Source organism: Crocuta crocuta, unplaced genomic scaffold (genome assembly GCF_008692635.1).
Source record: "Crocuta crocuta isolate KB4526 unplaced genomic scaffold, BGI_CrCroc_1.0 scaffold197, whole genome shotgun sequence".
NCBI classification, from domain to species: domain Eukaryota; kingdom Metazoa; phylum Chordata; class Mammalia; order Carnivora; family Hyaenidae; genus Crocuta; species Crocuta crocuta.
In genome coordinates, this window is record NW_027532002.1 from 3,749,376 (window position 1) to 3,766,922 (window position 17,547).

At 37.6% G+C, this 17,547-nt stretch overlaps 1 protein-coding gene across 2 annotated transcripts in view; it reads right to left on the bottom strand.

Moving 5' to 3' along the window:
- The window catches only part of BBS9 (Bardet-Biedl syndrome 9), a 450,363-nt gene that overhangs the window by 70,638 nt on the left and 362,178 nt on the right, over positions 1-17,547 (bottom strand). For both annotated transcript variants that reach the window (XM_077775407.1, XM_077775408.1), the window contains exon 20: positions 16,661-16,843. In XM_077775407.1, the coding sequence (XP_077631533.1) occupies positions 16,661-16,843 (183 nt within the window). The remainder of the gene's footprint in view (positions 1-16,660; positions 16,844-17,547) is intronic.

The window sequence follows — 17,547 nt, forward strand, 5'->3', positions numbered from 1 at the left end:
GGCTCCATGTCAAAAATGAGAGACTTGTGGGGCACCTGGGTGGCTCAGTTGGTTAAGTGTCTGACTCTTGATTTTGGCTCAGGTCATTATCTCACAGTTCATGAGTTCCAGCCCTGTGTCCGGCTCTCCAGCCCAAGATGGAGCCTGCTTGGGATTCTCTCTCTCTCCCTCTCTCTGCCCCTCTCCTGCTCTTGCTCTCTCTCTTTTTCTCTCTCGAAATAAATAAATATTTTTTAAAAATGAGAGCCTTGTAAAGGGTGGATATGGGAAGGAGAAAGTCAAGAATGCAGATTTCAGAGAAGAATTAAATTTGTTAACCTTTTCCTAACATTACATTGAAAATTAATGTCTGTCATAGTAGCCAGTAAAGACACAAGTGGTATTTTCAGAGATCAGCCTGAGATCACATCGTAAACCACCACAATTACTTAACATATGGTAGTTACTTAGATGGGTTGGTACATATGTTTGTGTATTTGTTTGCTGTTCTTATGTAAATAAACGTTACTTTTATCCTAAAAAATTAATAAAATTGAAAAATAAATCTTGACTACTTATGCTACAGAGCACATCTTTCTCATTTCATTGTGTGTCTTTCAATCTATTGTTGTCAGATCATCTTAGGCTCCTTTTACTAAACTGGGTTTTAGAAAATATCATATGAGATCTTCTCCCAGAAAATTTATGGTAACAATTAACACATTCACAGAACCAAAATTCAAATCAGCCTCTGGATTCAAGTGAATGAATAAACTGCATATAATTAAATATTTGACTGCATGTGATCTATGCCAGTTTGGATGGGTCAAACTTATAGAAGAGTCCACCAAAGCTTTAGCACCTGCATAAACTACTGAAACTGACACGTACGAATAATCTCAGGATACCATGTCCCCTGAAAATGTAACAATGGTCAGACTTGACTCTGATGAGTCTGAATTATAGTCATTTCAGGAACTCACTATTAAGAATACCACTATCCAGCAGCCACTCTTATGGTAAAATCATAAGACACATGGGGTCATAGACTCCCTAAGTACCCACATATCTGATGGAGTCTGGGGAAAATTTAACAAAGCTAGGATAAAAGAAGAACATGTGAACAAAGTAAAAGCATCAGCTTCTTCCCTGATGATGCTGTGTTCTTAACAATCTCAAAGAACAAGGAAGGACCAAATTCAGGAGAAAATGTCCAAAAATACATGAACATGAAACATTCTTTTTGTTTTTTTCTCCTCCATTTAATTAGTTTAGATTTTTCAAAACCACCCAGTGGCTTCACTATTTTCAGTTGTGGCTTCTTTCTTGGTCAAGCCACCAATGGATCTGAAACAGCTACAAGAAGGTCCACATACTAGATTTCTAATTTCTTTCAAACAGAATTCTGGAGAAATCTGAAGAAAAGGTCTAAAACAGTATCTGAAGTTAATGAGTGGCACAAGATTCAGCGTTAGTGTCATTTTTCACAATGATCACAGAAATACAGCAGCACAAATCTCAAAGTTCAATAGTAATTATTTATGAGATATGTTTATCCCTATATTGATCCTAATTTTAAATGTCTTTGTCCATTTACTAAAACATTGAGTCCATATAGTCATTTATTTATCTTAAAAATATTTATTCAGAGCCAACTGATACAAGACTTTATACTAAATGTTGTGAAGTTAAATAAAAGGTAAATCAGATACTGATTCTACCTTCAAGTAATTTTCACTCAAGTAATAACATAAGAATGTATACAAAAATATAATGATCCAGAAAACAAAATTTAGAGCAAAGTACAGGTAAAGTGCTTTTGGAATGATTTTGTTTTAACTCCCTTCCTAGAATAACATCAAGAATTATCTATCAATAAGTTATTCAAGATATAAGGTCTTTACCCTTGTCTATATAATAAGGTAACTTCCCATCAGTTTTGTGGAAAATCATCATATATTTATGTATATATATTTTTATATATATAGATNAGTCAAATTTGTCAGCATTTCCTAGTATAGAATCCAACAGAGATAGATATAAATACAAAATATAAGTTACTTAACCTTAATAACGTTGGAGAAGAGTGAGACTAAAGTATGATCATATCTTCTGTTCATTTTTTAATTGGATTATTCATTTTTGGTGTTGATTTTTATAAGTTCTTTATATATTTTGGATACTAACCCTTTATCAGATAGATCATTCACAAATATCTTCTTCCATTCAAAGACATGGAAGACATTTTTCAGAGAAGACTTACAGATGGCCAACAGACGCATGAAAGGATGCTCAATATCACTGATCATTAGGGCAATAGAAATCAAAGCTACAATGAGATATTATCTTATATCTGTCAGAATGGCTAAAATTTACAACACAAGAAACAACAGGTATTGGCAAGGATGTGGAGAAATGAGAACCATCTTGCTTGTACTGTTGGTGGGAATGCAAACTGGTACAGCCACTCCGGAAAATAGCATGGAGGTTCCTCGAAAAGTTAAAAACATAACTACCCTATGACCCAGAAACTGCAGTACTAGGTATTTGCCCAAAGAATACAAAAGTACTAATTCAAAGGAATACATGTACCTTGATATTTATAGCAGCATTACCTACAATAGCCAAACTGTGGAAGCAGCCCAAGTGTCTACTGACTGATGAATGAATAAAGAAGATGTAGTATATATATATATATATATATATACACACACACATGCACACACACACACACACATATATATATGCAATAGAATATTATTCATCCATAAAAAAAATGAAATCTTGCCATTTGCAACAACGTGGATGGAGTTAGGGAACATTATGCTAAGCGAAATAAGTCATGTGGAATTTAAGAAACAAAACCAATGAACAAAGGGGGAAAAAAAGAAAAAGGCAGACCAAAAAACAAACTCTTTCCTTTTAATTTTTTAATGTTAATTTATTTAAAAAAATTTTTTTATGTTTTATTTATTTCTGAGAGAGAGAGACAGTATGAGCAGGGGAGGTCAGAGAGAAAGGGAGATACAGAATCCGAAACAGGTTCCAGGCTCTGAGCTAGCCATCAGCACAGAGCCTGAAGTGGGGCTCAAACCCACAAACCGTGAGATCATGACCTGAGCCAAAGTCGGACACTCAAATGACTGAGCCACCCAGGCGCCCCTAACGTTTGCTTATTTTTGAGACAGATAGAGACAGAGCACGAGCTGGGGAGGGGTAGAGAGAGAGAGAGACACAGAATCTGAAACAGGCTCCAGGCTCTGAGCTGTCAGCACAGAGTCCAATGCGGGGCTCAAACCCATGGACCGCAAGATCATGACCTGAGCTGAAGTCGAATGCTTAACTGACTGTGCCACCCAGGTGCCCCAAGAAACAAACTCTTAAGTATAGCGAACAAACTGATGGTGACCAGAGGGGAGGTAGGTAGGGAGGTGGGTAAAATAGGTGATGGTAATTAAGGAGTGCACTTGTTGTGATGAGCACTGGGTGTCATATGGAAGTATTGCATCACAATAGTGTATACCTGAAACTAATATTATACTGTGTTAACTAACATGACTTTAATTAAAAATAAATAAATAAATAAAAGCTTCAGTAAGATCACCTGGTCAAAGTTTCCCCACTGGGGTGCCTGGGTGGCTCAAGTGGTTGAATGTTCGATTCTTGCTTTTGGCTCAGGTCATGATCCCAGTGTCGTGGAATTGAGCCTCACATGGGGCTATGCACTAAGCACAAGAGTCTGCTTAAGATTCTCTCTCTTTCCCTCTCCCCTGCTTGCAATCTCTCTAATAATAATAATAATAATAATAATAATAATAATAATTTAAAACTTCTACTTATAAAAAAAAAGTTTCCCCCTTAAACCAGGTTGTTTATTTTTGTGAGCCTCCTAGTTGAGATTCAAATCCTGGCTGTTATTTTCTGTCTGTGTGACTATGGACATATTTCCTCATCTGTACACTGGAATTAATAGTCCTGAGACGAGGATGTGAGTGTAAATGGTTTACCTGAGAGCTGATCCAAGAAGTGCCAGGGGGTAGTGAGGAAGTGAGATCGGGAAGGGAGAGAAGCCAATAAACTGCTGTGCATTTGAGCAACTACCAGTAAAGGCAACTGGTGTAATCTTGTCAGACTACTCTGAGTGCCACCTTGTGGGACTACTCTGAGAGGTGGTGTAGAACATACCTTGGATTTTCCCAGCCAGGGGGACGAGAGGGCTGGAGTATTAATATCCCCATTTCTATTAGTCCTTGATTGAACACAGAGGCCATAGAGCCTCAGCCAAACAGGAAGAGCCCACAGGCAAAAAAAACTGCAGATGTTCAGAAGGCAGAAGCTTTCAGGAATGGTGGGAGGTGAAGAGAAATGGGCAGATAACACACAGCATCTGCTACAACCCCCTACTTCAAAGACACACAGGATTAAATGGGGTAGCATATGTAGCGTCCTTGGGTCAATACATAATACATAATAATGCTCAATAAAGGTTAATTTTATTATTTTGAATTGTGGAAGGCAGACCTGTGTGTGTGTGTGTGTGTGTGTGTGTGTGTGTGTGTGTGTGTATGTGTGTGTCTGCTCGCGCGCACGCACGGGTGTGATTTCTCTCCTTTTTGCTCTACAAAACAGGGAAATCCTGTAATTAGTGAAGCCTATAGGACTTGGTTCTGAAATTGCTAGAAACTATATTGAAATATTTATAACCTTGAATTTAGAACAAATGGGTTAGAAAGCAACTAACCACTGTCATTAAACCACAGAAATTAGATTTTCTTTCCAGGAGAGTAGAAAGTCTTGCTACTCTAAATGCAGAAAGTGAAGCATATTCCTGCTAACAATATTAGTGATTTCATCTGCATATTCTTATTCACTGTAGTGGGAGAGAAGATCTGGGTTCCTGCAGTTCTTATAAATGACACATCAGGGAAATTTACACTCATATTTTATAACCATGTTACACAACCCCTCAGATTAAAAGTGATAGAAATAGGTACTGAATCATCTACTTTTCACAGCTTATTCGTGGCTTTCTCTTCAAAAGGTAGCAACTGTTAAGATTTTTTCCGATTTATGTGAAATCTGCTTCTGGTCAGGGATGCCTGCTTCAAGATGGAAAACCAAGGTCTTGCCTTTTTCAAATAACTTCCTGTCCTCAACTCAAACTACTCACAAATTCCCTCTTAATAAATAATGACTAAAATTATAATTCTTTTACTCTGTTCTTACAATTACATTCCATCAATTCTAGAAGTTTTTTCCCACACATGTTAACATCTCTGACATAGGGAAGTATCTTATCTAACAACTGCCAGCTTCTAGGCTTCAGTCATGCTATGCTACTGCTGTCAGTGCCTGTGTGTGCACACACAGCCTTTGTTCCAACTGTTCTTTTATTATCATTTCAACTAACATAAATACAATGCTCAGACTCTCATATAGAACTGATTGCCATTAAAAAAAAGAGAGAGAGAGAGAGAGCAAGAGCAGGGGAGGGGCAGAGGGAGAGGGAGGGGGAGAATCCCAAGCATTGAGCCCAATGCTGGGGCTCGATCTCACTACCATGAGATCATGACCTGAGCCAAAATCAAGAGTCAGATGCTTAATCGAATGAACCATCCCAGTACCCCTGTCTTTTAAAATATTACACTGAATCACTGAATAAAAGAGTTGGAATAGGGAAGTTGGAAGTATAAATTTGAAATCAGTGAAGCATATATTCGTGACAGAAGAATGACAACAATTCATATATTTTTTTTTTGGAAAAGCAAAAAGCTAAGTGCTTTGCAGGATGTAAGACAAGAAGCTACAGATAGAAGAAATGTGTTATGCCTTGTTACCAAGATACATGCACTCACATTAGAAACCTATGCTGAGCAATTTAACTGAAATAGGAGAAATTACCAAATCCCTGGAATAGATGTGGTCTGATTAATTAATGTATCATACAGAACTACTATTTAAGCGATAAACATCAATTTGCCTAAAATTTCCTGCTAACTCTGGATGGAAGATGCTTCACTTCCAGTAACACAGGATTCAACTGGGGGGAGGGGGGTTAGGGAATAAAGCTTTGAGCTTAGTCGAAAAGGAAAGTGTTTAAAGTGGATATCGGGGGGGCGCCTGGGTGGCTTAGTCGGTTAAGCGTCCGACTTTCGCTTAGGTCATGATCTCGTGGTTCCTGGGTTTGAGCCACGCGTCGGGCTCTGTGCTGACTGCCAGCTCAGAGCCTGGAGCCTGTTTCAGTCTGTGACTCCCTCTCTCTCTGACCCTTCCCTGCTCATGCTCTCTCTCTCTCTCTCCTAGAAATAAATTAATTAAAATAAAATAAAATTTAAAAAAATAATAAAACAGATATCAGGGGGAACCTGGGTGACTCAGTCATCCTGGAGCCTGCTTGGGATTCTCTCTCTATCTCTCCTTCTCTGCCCCTCCTACATTCGTGTGTGTGCAAATACACTCTTTCTGTCTAAAATTAAAAATTAAAAAATAAAATGGATATCAGAGGCTCAGAAGAAAATCAGGAAGGCAACAGTGGCCTGCTCTTAAATGTTGCATCAACAGAGCTCTTTGTGGCACACAGGTCACACACATGGCACACAGGACAATGCTGTGTGGAAAAACATGGGTAGCAATGACATGGATAGCTGAAAGATGAGTTAAGAGAATCAAATTTCAAAGGTGGAGAAGTTTCAGGAACACCTTAACCAATTTATGTTGTTTGTATCTTCTTCTTCAGACATGAGAGCAATATATGATAAACTGTATGTCTAAATCAGTCTAAAGGAGTTCCTTCAATACTTAGTAAAAACCTTAAGTGACCCCTAAGTGTTCTGAAAAAAACAGGCTAAAAGAAGAAAAAAACCACTATGTCATAGTTTAATTGACAGGTGTTTTTTTTCCTAAGTGGCCCATGAAATAATGCTGTAACTTACAGCACCTTATTTTGAAAGCCACTGGACGATTGTCATATGCCTAATCCCACATTTGGCATTTCATGTACATTATCTCAATCAGTCCTCACAGGACTCTTGAGAGGTATACAAAGGGTATCCTCCTAATGCTTGCACACCTTTGACAAAAGTTCCCAAATGGGGTCACATATGTAATGTAATTTTTTAAAACATGGTTTAGCACCTCTTAACTTGTAGTCGTAGTCGTAGCAGCGGTAGGAGTAGGGGTAGTACTAACAGTAGTAGCATTTCGGTCTTCCAGATGAAATATACAACTAAACATCAAAGCCCTGAAGCTGAAAATGAAGACACCCAAGGGAGGCTCAATATGTGGTCTACTTCACTGAGACCAAACAAGCAAGGTAATTTTCAGTTACTTTGTGTAAAAAAAAAATAGAATTTGGATATGTCTTCTTGAGGAAGAAAAACCTTGTTATATGTATTTTTTCATTCAATGTTTATTGTGTTTCAGTAAATCATTTGTAGTAGGCCACAGCCAAGCTTAATGAAGGCCAGATTACGCAATAAAAAGAATAGAGTACAGGAAAGGATATACCTGCAGTGAAAAAAGAAATTCCATGTGAACAACTCCTCAGCCACTGACGTGGCCCTTCTCCCAAACTAACTGTGTGAAAGACAGTGAGCCTCTGGTTCTAAACACCTCTGAACTGGCAGATTCCTCACTCTGCGCAAACTGTGTTTTCCATCAAACTCTGGGCATGCCTTCCTGAGAAAGGCACTGGAGAGCCAAGTTCACTCCTTTTCTTAATCTCATGTTCTTCCTCTGTACAATTAGTTTACTGGTTCAGTAGGATTATGAAGTGAAAGCAAGCTGAAATAAAATCCAAATAGCCATTCTCAAATCTCTTCAAATTAGAGCCAGTCCTTGGGGTCATATCTAGCTCACCACTATAAAGATAAGGAAACCAATGCTTAGAGAGTTCCATAATTTGCTTAAGGACGTAGAGCTAGTTAAGTATTTGCTCCAAAAAAAAAAAAGCTCTGAACCCTACTGTGACATAATATTCTATTCAACTGACAGACCACAGTTTGTATTGTCCGTCTATTAGCATTTAGGTGGCTTTCAGCATTTCATAATTATAAAAATAAACCAAATGGATTTTAGTTTACTGCTTTCGGTCCATTAACTTGGATTAGTGGTACCAAGTGTTAGATTCATTTTATGACCTACCTTTTACTAGAGGACCCTCTGGAAAACCTATAGTAGAAATAGATGGGTATGTCAAGTTTATTACACATCTGTCAGCACTATTTATTACTAAATTTGGCTAAATCAATATGAGGTATACCTAATGTCTTCATTTGCATATATTCATCACTGGTAAGATGAAAAAATTTTGTGTTTACTGGTTTAAATTATAGGACGTATGAATGAATATATGTATAAATAAATACATATGTAGTGGTCTGGCTATCAATTTATCTACATCTTTTACCATCCATACAGGAGTGTTCAAGTTTCAGTCTTGCAAAACCCCAAAATATTTGAAGTTGCTTGCAAAAAAGGGGGTGGTGCAAAATAGAAGAAGAATGCTTCCTTTTCTAATAAAAGTATATAGTTGTTGTAGAAGAATCTGTAAATGTGTGGAACAGTATGACAATAAATGGGCTATCAAGCAATCCCTAAATATTTATATCCAGCTATATGCTTAATTTAAGCTTTAATTCTGTGGGGATGTAGAAGAATCTGTCCCTACATTCATTAGAATACATGTCAAACACATTGACAATTTCAGAATACATAATGAGAGCTAAATTATGTCATACCCCCGAGTGAAATTCACAAGAGAATGTACGCCAGAATAAATAAGGAGGGAATGAGAATTGATCTGCTTCTTAATGAGGGTGGATAGAGGGGTAAACAGAGGACACTGTGTTAGGTGAAGAAAAAAGCACTTTTAGCCCTGACATGCTGGAAAGAAGTTTTGTACCCATGGTAAGTCAGATTTCCCAGAATGAAGCAGGAAAGCTGGGGAGTCACAGAAACTGAATTTTAGAAAGAATATAGGATGGTGCCAAGTGACTGAAAGTTCCGAATGTCTGGCACTGGAGTCCAAACTGACCTAGGAGCAGAGAGCCACATAAAGTATGTAAGCAGATGTGTGACGACAGAGCACAGGGCTGAGTCTAGCAGTGATGTGCAGGGCGTACCAAAGCAGAGACACGAGGAGAAAAGCTACTACAAATGCCACCACAGAAAGCCAGGTAGAGTAACAAGGACGCAAGCCAAAGGGGTTTCTGAGGAACATTTCGAAATGAACAGCAGCAGTCCAGAGTGACTGAGACTGAACCTGGCCCAGGTCTGTGTGTGGTTACAGTACACAGGGAGTGCTGATTTTAGAGGAAAGAGTCCACAATTTCCACATGTACATTTCTAAAAGAGTGTAATGTCCCAGACATGTCAAGATCATCTCTTTAAAATTAGTAGACACAAACTAAGTTGGGTAAAGGTATTTTAAGGAAATTACATTACTATAAATATACTTCTAGCCAAGAATCAAATCAGTGGGTGTTATGAGAATGATGATAATTATTTTCCTCACTATGGGTGTGTGAATTTTACTTATTTAGTCATTTATATTTAAACCATACCTTGCTTCACAAACGTTTTGGGATGGCATATAGTGAGAGTGAGGCTTCAATTAATCAATTCTTTGTTCATTTATTTAGTCTCTCTACTCTTGAATGCATAACATAATATTAAAGGTATCCATTAAATTACTGTTTCGTATTTGATATACTTAGAGGAAGTTTAAAAGATTACACATCACCACTTGTATACTGTATTCTACTTGGCTCCTATTCTCATGTATTTCAATTTTTAAAACAGCAAGCAAGTCATCAGAAGGGCTCTGAGATATGCATTACTCCACACTGGTGAAGTAGAAAACTATACCACTGCATAACACCAGTTGCATGTAACTGGCAACAACACAGAGTATGCGGCCATTGTGAACATGAAACTAATCCTTTTATGTTCATCTTGTTGGCCAAGATCAAGGGAATTACCAAAATACTTACTTTCTCCACTATGTTCCCATAGACATTTATAATTGTGATGATACTTCAACAGTCTTAAAGGCAGACTTGATACTGACACCAGACTTCTCCCTTCTGTTTGCCTTTTAAGAAAAGGTCATTAATAACAGCAATGATTAGCCATCTCAGTCATCACTCAATCCAGACAGGAGGTACAATGGCCCTTACATCAAATCTGACCTGTGACGTAGAAGCCTTCAAGTCTTGTAAGTGAGGTTTGATAAGTCCCTCCACACAATAGGATTTCCTATTATAAACATCTGTTTTCTCACATGAACCATGTTGAACATGTTAAAAATAAGTTTCCCTTTCCATATCAGCTTGTAAAAGGAATAATCAATCAAAAAGTAAGGCTGAAGGTCCAAATCTCCTTCCCCCACTGATGTAAATTTCCACCTTAACTTTCTCAGGGGACCTGGAAGTTCCCTGCTAGGGAAGGTAACTGCAAACTTTTAAGAACACAATAAAGCTTTTCTTTTTCAAATAGTAGATAGTATCTACTAAAGATATTAAATGCACTTGGAAAGAAAAGAAAAAGTAAGGCAAAATACTACGCAATGTGCCAATATTCCTTCCGAATCTAAGACGTGTATAATTAGGTCTCCAAACCAGTGCTCTGTTGCTTTTTTTCCATAGGGATTCCTCTGGAGTCGGTTGGAACATAAATGAACATTTAGAGCAGAAGCCTGGTAAAGCCCATTTGGAAATAACAATATTGTTCCTACTTGCCTTCTTGGCATCTTCTAGACTTCATCTTAAAGAATCTTAGCCATCGAAGCTGTTTGCTAAGAAAAAGATAAGCAGATCTGTGCAGAGTTCAAGAAGGGCAAAGAGGATCAATAGATATACCAACTGCAAGTGATAGTGACTACTTCAAATGCTGTATTCAAAGGGATTCTGAGGTCATGTTCAGGCTCAACAAGAAGGAATTTGTGATGATTATAATGTCTACCAAGGTCATGTGAAAGGGGAGTAGCAGCACTTGTGCCAGCTTATTGCCTCCCTTTTATGTAGATGCATTGATCTCCCTAGAGAAAAGTCTGGTTATTGCACGTGACCAGGCTGATGATGCCGGAATACCAGAAATAAGGGCTGAAGCAAACACCATGGCCTAACTTAATGTCAGTGTCCTACCCTACTTTCATTAATTGGCTAAAATGTGCTCAAGTTGTTTAACCCCATTGATAAAACCCTTTCTCCTTTAATGATGGAGAGTACTATGTAATAGAAAGTACTGCAATGAAGGAAACGTTCTTTTTCCTTTAAGTTTATTTATTTACTTTGAGAAAGAAAGACAGAATGGGGGAGGGGCAGAGAAAGAAGGAGAGAATCCCAAGCAGGCTCCACACTGTCAATGCAGAGCTCAATGCGGGGCTCAAACTCACACTGTGAGATCATGACCTGAGCCAAAATCAAAAGTAGAATGCTTAACTGATTGAGCCAACCAGTCACCCCTGGGAATGTTCTATATTTGAACTTTCCAATGTGGCCGCTGAGTGGTTGAAATATAGCTAGTGAAATTGAGGAAATGAAATTTTAATTTTATTTTACCGTATTCAAATATCAATTTAAATAGTCACATATGGCAAGTGGTTACCAGATCAGACAGCCAGTTTATGGCTGCCTATGACACGAATATGTTTGCTCAGAGTGTTGAAGTAAATCCAAAGAGAATGGGATCCAAGTCTGTTTTGTTTACTGAAATATGCTAAGAACCTAGAACACTGCTTGAAATATAGTTGGTACTTAAGAAATAATCACTGAATGCAAAAATGACTGGACGAAAAGATTTTAAGCCAATCCTGAGGTATGTGGAGTTTTGCAGTTTTTGGCTTTTGCATAACATGATGAGAGATGTGTATGTGCTATCACAATTAAACATTCCCTCGGGGGCGCCTGGGTGGATCAGTCGGTTAAGTGTCTGACTTTGGCTCAGGTCATGATCTCATGGTTTATGAGTTCAAGCCACGCATTGGGTTCTGTGCTGACAGCTTGGAGCCTGGCGCTTCCTTCAGATTCTGTGACTCCCTCTCTCTCTCTCTGCCCTTCCCGTGCTCATGCTGTCTCTCTCTGTCTCTCAATAATAAAAATGTTAAAAATATTAAAAAATAAAATTAAAAAAAAATCACTCTCTTGGACTCAAACCATTACACAGCCCTCAGTGACCTAAGTAGAGATGGTATTTTTATAGAACTTCACGTAGATGAAAGATGTATGTTTAAATTCTGCATTGCAAATACTCTGAAATCCTCAACCCCTAAACTGAAAAGTAAGAAAACAGTTTGTTTTAGAATTGCCCCCTCAGGTACACTGATAGAACACATTATTTGGGGCAAAACTTCTGCCTCACAGGAAGATGGTAGGGACAATACTACATTTACTGTCAAATCTACTGATGCAACTGAGTTTAAGCTCTTTTTGGAGATGCCAAATAGAACAGTTAATGCTTTTCTTAAAATGAAGGGAAGTATCCCTACAAAAACACACTTGGCACATATAACTTTCAGCACCTTGAAAAAGTCATACATAATAGTCTGCAATACCAGCATTTATTTGCCCCCAAATAGTAATGAGAAACGACAAAAATAGAAAAGCATTTAAGAAACAGATCAAAGAAAACAATGATGAATTCTGATCCAAACGAGACGGCATTTTAAAAGAATACCGATAAAATAGTGTGAAGAACATTACTTTTCATTAGGAATAATAAATTCTAAATATATTTGCTTTGTGAACCTGATGCCAGTTAGAAAATATTCCAGAGTGAACTATGGCATTTAGCCTGCCTTTGTGACACATGGCATCTAAATAACAATAAAGCAAACCATTGTGCAGTGCTATGTGGAACATAAATAAAACATCTTCTGAGCACTTTCTTCCACCTCTCAATACTTGTGGGGACATCTGACCTTGAACTGAGAGTCTCTTCTGAAAATGCTGTCCACATGTCTGAAGTTCTCCCCCTCACACATGTACTCTGACATCCACTTCCAACCAAACCGTCTAAATTACATTCAGATTTTTGTGGTATCATAATAACTTCAATATGGGATATATTTTCAACATTCTGGTCAGAGACTCCTTTCTTCCCTGTCTTACCCTCCTTCCAAGTTATTTCAGGTTTGCATATTTCATTTTCACATCTCAGTGGGACACCCATCACATAACATTTATTTGTGAGGTCTAAAGGCATAATGTAGGGGATTGTGAACTAGCATGTCAAAACCACATACTGCATGCGTACGTCTTAAAGAATGAAAAAGGATTCCTTTTTTCTCAAGATATATAAGCTGTCTCAACAGTATAAGTCCAAAGTGAATACCACAACCTAATTAAAGATGAAGAGCATAACAAGCAGTATTAAAATGTCTTTTTGGATTCGTTCTTCTCCAAGTTATGTTTTTATCAAATGTCCTGTCTCATTAATGGCTTCAATAGACATAACGAGTATACACACCTTCTAATCTCGCCAAATTCAGAAGAAAGTTGAAAGAATTTTCCCCTACATATTTTGGGAGATGAGGCAACAGAGAACACAGTGGCAGGACAGAAAGGAGCTTTGAGAAGATGCCTAGTCCATTCACCTGCTTATAGGGATGAACATACTACCCCCAGCCAGAAGGAGGCTGTTTTTAAAGTTCTCTAGAGTCGGAAATTCCATAATCTCTCTGGAGACTCAATCCCTATATTTGAGAACCTTTATTTCGAAGAAATTCTTCCTCTGGGTCTAACCACACTTCATGGCCACCTTCAGGAGCATTTGAGCTGTGTGGTCACACAGGGCCCCATGCTCAGAAGGGCCTCATGTGTGATTTAATGTTTTGCCATCGCCATCTTGAATTTTTTTTTTTTTTTGAGAGAGAGAGAAGGTGCTAGTGAGCAACAGGAAGAGAGAGAAAGAGAGAAAAGCGGAGCTCACCCAAAGTGGGGCTTGTGTTCACCCAAAGCAGGGCTGGAGCTCATCCGGTGTGGGACTCGACCTCATGAACTGTGAGATCATGACCTGAACTGTGAGATCTTCACCTGAGCCAAAGTCAGATGCTTAACAACTGAGCCACCCAGTCACCCCTGAAATTCTTAATAATTTTATATTGCACTTGTGTTCTGTAAGTGATGTCTGATGGAACAGTGATGTGTGAGAAGGGAAGACACGTGCAGTACACATTCCTTTTCCCTTTCTGCCCCATAAGCTTAGAATTCTATGGCCCCAGAATGAGCGGGAGGCAGGGAGACTCAAAGCAAGTGTAAGGAGGGCATGTTATGTGTAGACGGATTAAGTGGGGGCACTAACAACCCATTAAGGCATTTCATTTGCACCAAAACTTATTTTGAAAGAAAGGCAGCAAATAGATTCAAAGAAACAGGAACGACTAATGAAGTCCATTATACTCCTGTTACTTCCCTGTATTATCCCATTACTTACACTGAAAATGGTAACAGAAGGAAAGGGAAATATAGTAACACTTTCTTCCCTTTATTTCCTTGCTCAGTCATCAGTAAGCTGAAGGTAGAGAGTGTTGGTAGATGTGTGCATATCAAGAAGGGAAGTAAAAGCAGTTAATTTTGTGCAGTGATTCACAGTTCTGTAGGAACAAAATACATATGCATGTGTGAGCTACAAAATATGAATTATATAATTTTGGTGATTCTGCATATGGGTTCAATGCTCTTATGTTTGTATTAATACTGGCATTGCACATTATAAAGATTCATGGTAAAATTCATGTTAACAACTTCAATTTTTTATTTTTCTTATTTAGAATAGCATAAAATAGCAAATAAAACCACCATGATGAGACTGCAGAAAGAAAAAAAGCTTTGTTTTAGAACCTGTTTCAACAACATGTTGGGTATTTTTCTACTTTTTTGAATAAGGGATCCACATTTTCATTTTGCTCTGGGCTCTGTAAAGTATACAGCTGGCCCTGCCCTGCTTCCTCATGCTCCAGATTATATCTACTACATCTGTTCTGCCAAGTTACCTCTTGTTAGCTTTCACCCTTTCTCCAGTCACTCATCTAACAAATATTGACTGTGCTATGGTCGGGCATTGTGCCAAATGCTGAGAATATAAAAATGAGTAAGTTATAATTTACTCTATTCCATTATCTCATTTAATTCTTATTCAACTTGGGTAGGTCCTATTATTGTTTCCATCTTGGAACCACAGAAATAGAGAGTTAGAACAGCTAGAAAACCTGACCAGAAGGACTTTATCAGTGAGTGGTGGAACCAGGAACTGAGGCCACCCAAGTCTTTCTAACTACTAAATCTGAGTTCATAGCTATCATTCTTACTAATACAACCCTAACTGTATTCTTTGTTTTCTGTTATTACAATGTTCACATTTCTGGCTTCTCAAAGATCAATTTTAGCAGTAATTTCATTTTATGAATCTAAAAAAATGGTATACTCTAAATTTTTTCCAATTTATTTATTAGTATTTTGTTTAGGATATAAAATATAGCTTGATTTTTTTTTCATCTGACAATCCTTTGATCCAATTGTAGAAAATTACATTCAACAGAAAAAGCCTGTGATTTTCAAAATCTTATTCATGACTTTGTTTGCTAAAATACAGCGTATTGGAAAAAAAAAAAAAAAAACAACCAACCAACCAAACAAACAAACAAAACGCATGTGCTTTGAAAGCAGCCAGACCTGGGCCCAAACCCTAGCTCTATACCCACTAGTTTCCAAAAGGTACCTAACTCTCAATGCTTAAATTTTCTCATATATTAAATGTAGATGAAAATAGTACCTTAACAACCTTCTAGGGCCATGTTTAAGATTAAATAAGACAATCTTTGTGGAACACTTAAAATATCACCTGGTGCCTACCTAGTAAGTACTCAGAAATGTTAGTTTTAGCCCTATTATTTTTAGTTCTGTGTTCTCGTGGCTATGTTTGAAATGACTTGTTTCATGATATGGCTTACTCCAATACAAAAAGTAAGTCCAAGAGTCTCTAATTTCCAAGGAGTATATTATTTCTTTGTAAATAAAAGCATGCAGAAAGTTCCCCCATGATGACACCTGGTAGTCATACAACCTCTACAATTCGAGGGATCTGAGCTGTTTTTATTCATATGACCTTTCACCAAAAACTCCAAATAGGAACCCTCATCTTTCCCCCCTTTGGTTCTAAACTGCCAATTTAAAGGGTCAAGAGCAAAAAAGTTTATACACTACGTATTAAGAACTATATAAATGTAACAAAATATTCCTGTCATTTGGGAAGGCTATCTTAGTTCTCCCTAACCCCTGAAGTGACACTTAAATTTAAGAACACTGAGCAAATTAAAATGGCTGAACTGTTTTCTCTGGTGGAAAAGGAAAGGATTAGCTAATATGAAGGTTTACTGCCATCACTCAGGCAGTCAAATGACTATTTCCCTGGCTTCTAAGTGATTGAAGAGCACATAAAAAATAGACTGAATACCACATAAAAATGGACTATATACCTATTTTTAAAATAGCTCTAGGAAAAAAAAGGGGCCTTTATTTGACATTTTTATTATGATTTAAAGAAAAGGAAAACAGGATCTGGGTTTTAAAGAAAAGTCTCCATCAGATACCTTAGAAAACACAACATATGTGCGATATCTGCCTAAAACCACAATCTGTTCAATAATGATGGCTGTTCCCATTGCAGAGTCATGGGTCCTTACCAATTCTTGAGTGTCCTGTTGCAGCGGCAGAAATGCTGCTTCCAGAATAGCAATCTGGTCGGTGCTAAGCTTCTGCCACAGCCCCAAGAGCAGAATCACCAAATGGGTGGCACTTTTCAGCTTGGTGAATGACTGGAACAGACTGCCTTGGTTTTCCTCTACTGCATCTGCTAGAGCGATTACCTGCAGAAATGACAAACTTCAGTTAGGGATAATTTCACAATTCTCGAGCCCTCAACAAATTACATTTGGCACGCTCGTGTTTTTCTTTAAAAAAACTTGATGAACTTTGTCTTCCACAAACACAAGCTATGTTGAGTAATAAAATAGTTATCATTCATCTGTTCACTTCCTTCTTTAAAAAAAATCCCTAACTTAATTCCAAATCCATATGGCCAGGAGATGAAAATATCCATGAAATCACTTTAATGGGGACATTGTTCTGTGTCTGATTCACCATCAATTGACCTTCTACAATATATGATAATATAAGTAACCTCTAATACAGTTATTATAGTCTTTATTACTAGCTAGAGATGGATCAATTAAAAATATCAAAATAACCACACTTGCCATGTAATTTAAAATAATGGTTTCATTACATCCTTTTCAGAAAATAATTATCTGCCTATGATTATTATTCTTTATATGTTACACGGTGTTGAGATTTCCAGTATTTTCTTATTATATCCAAAAGGTAGATAATGTTCGAACATTTGACCAATTGAGTAATGTCATTTTTAACACAAATGTCAGGCACCAGCCCACAGGGACCTGAACGAAAAAAAAATGTTCAGGGTGTGTTAGCTTTACAATGCCAAATCTACTTAGGATAAAACTGGCAGGAGTAGAATTGACTTTTTTTTTTTATCCTCTTGAACAATCCT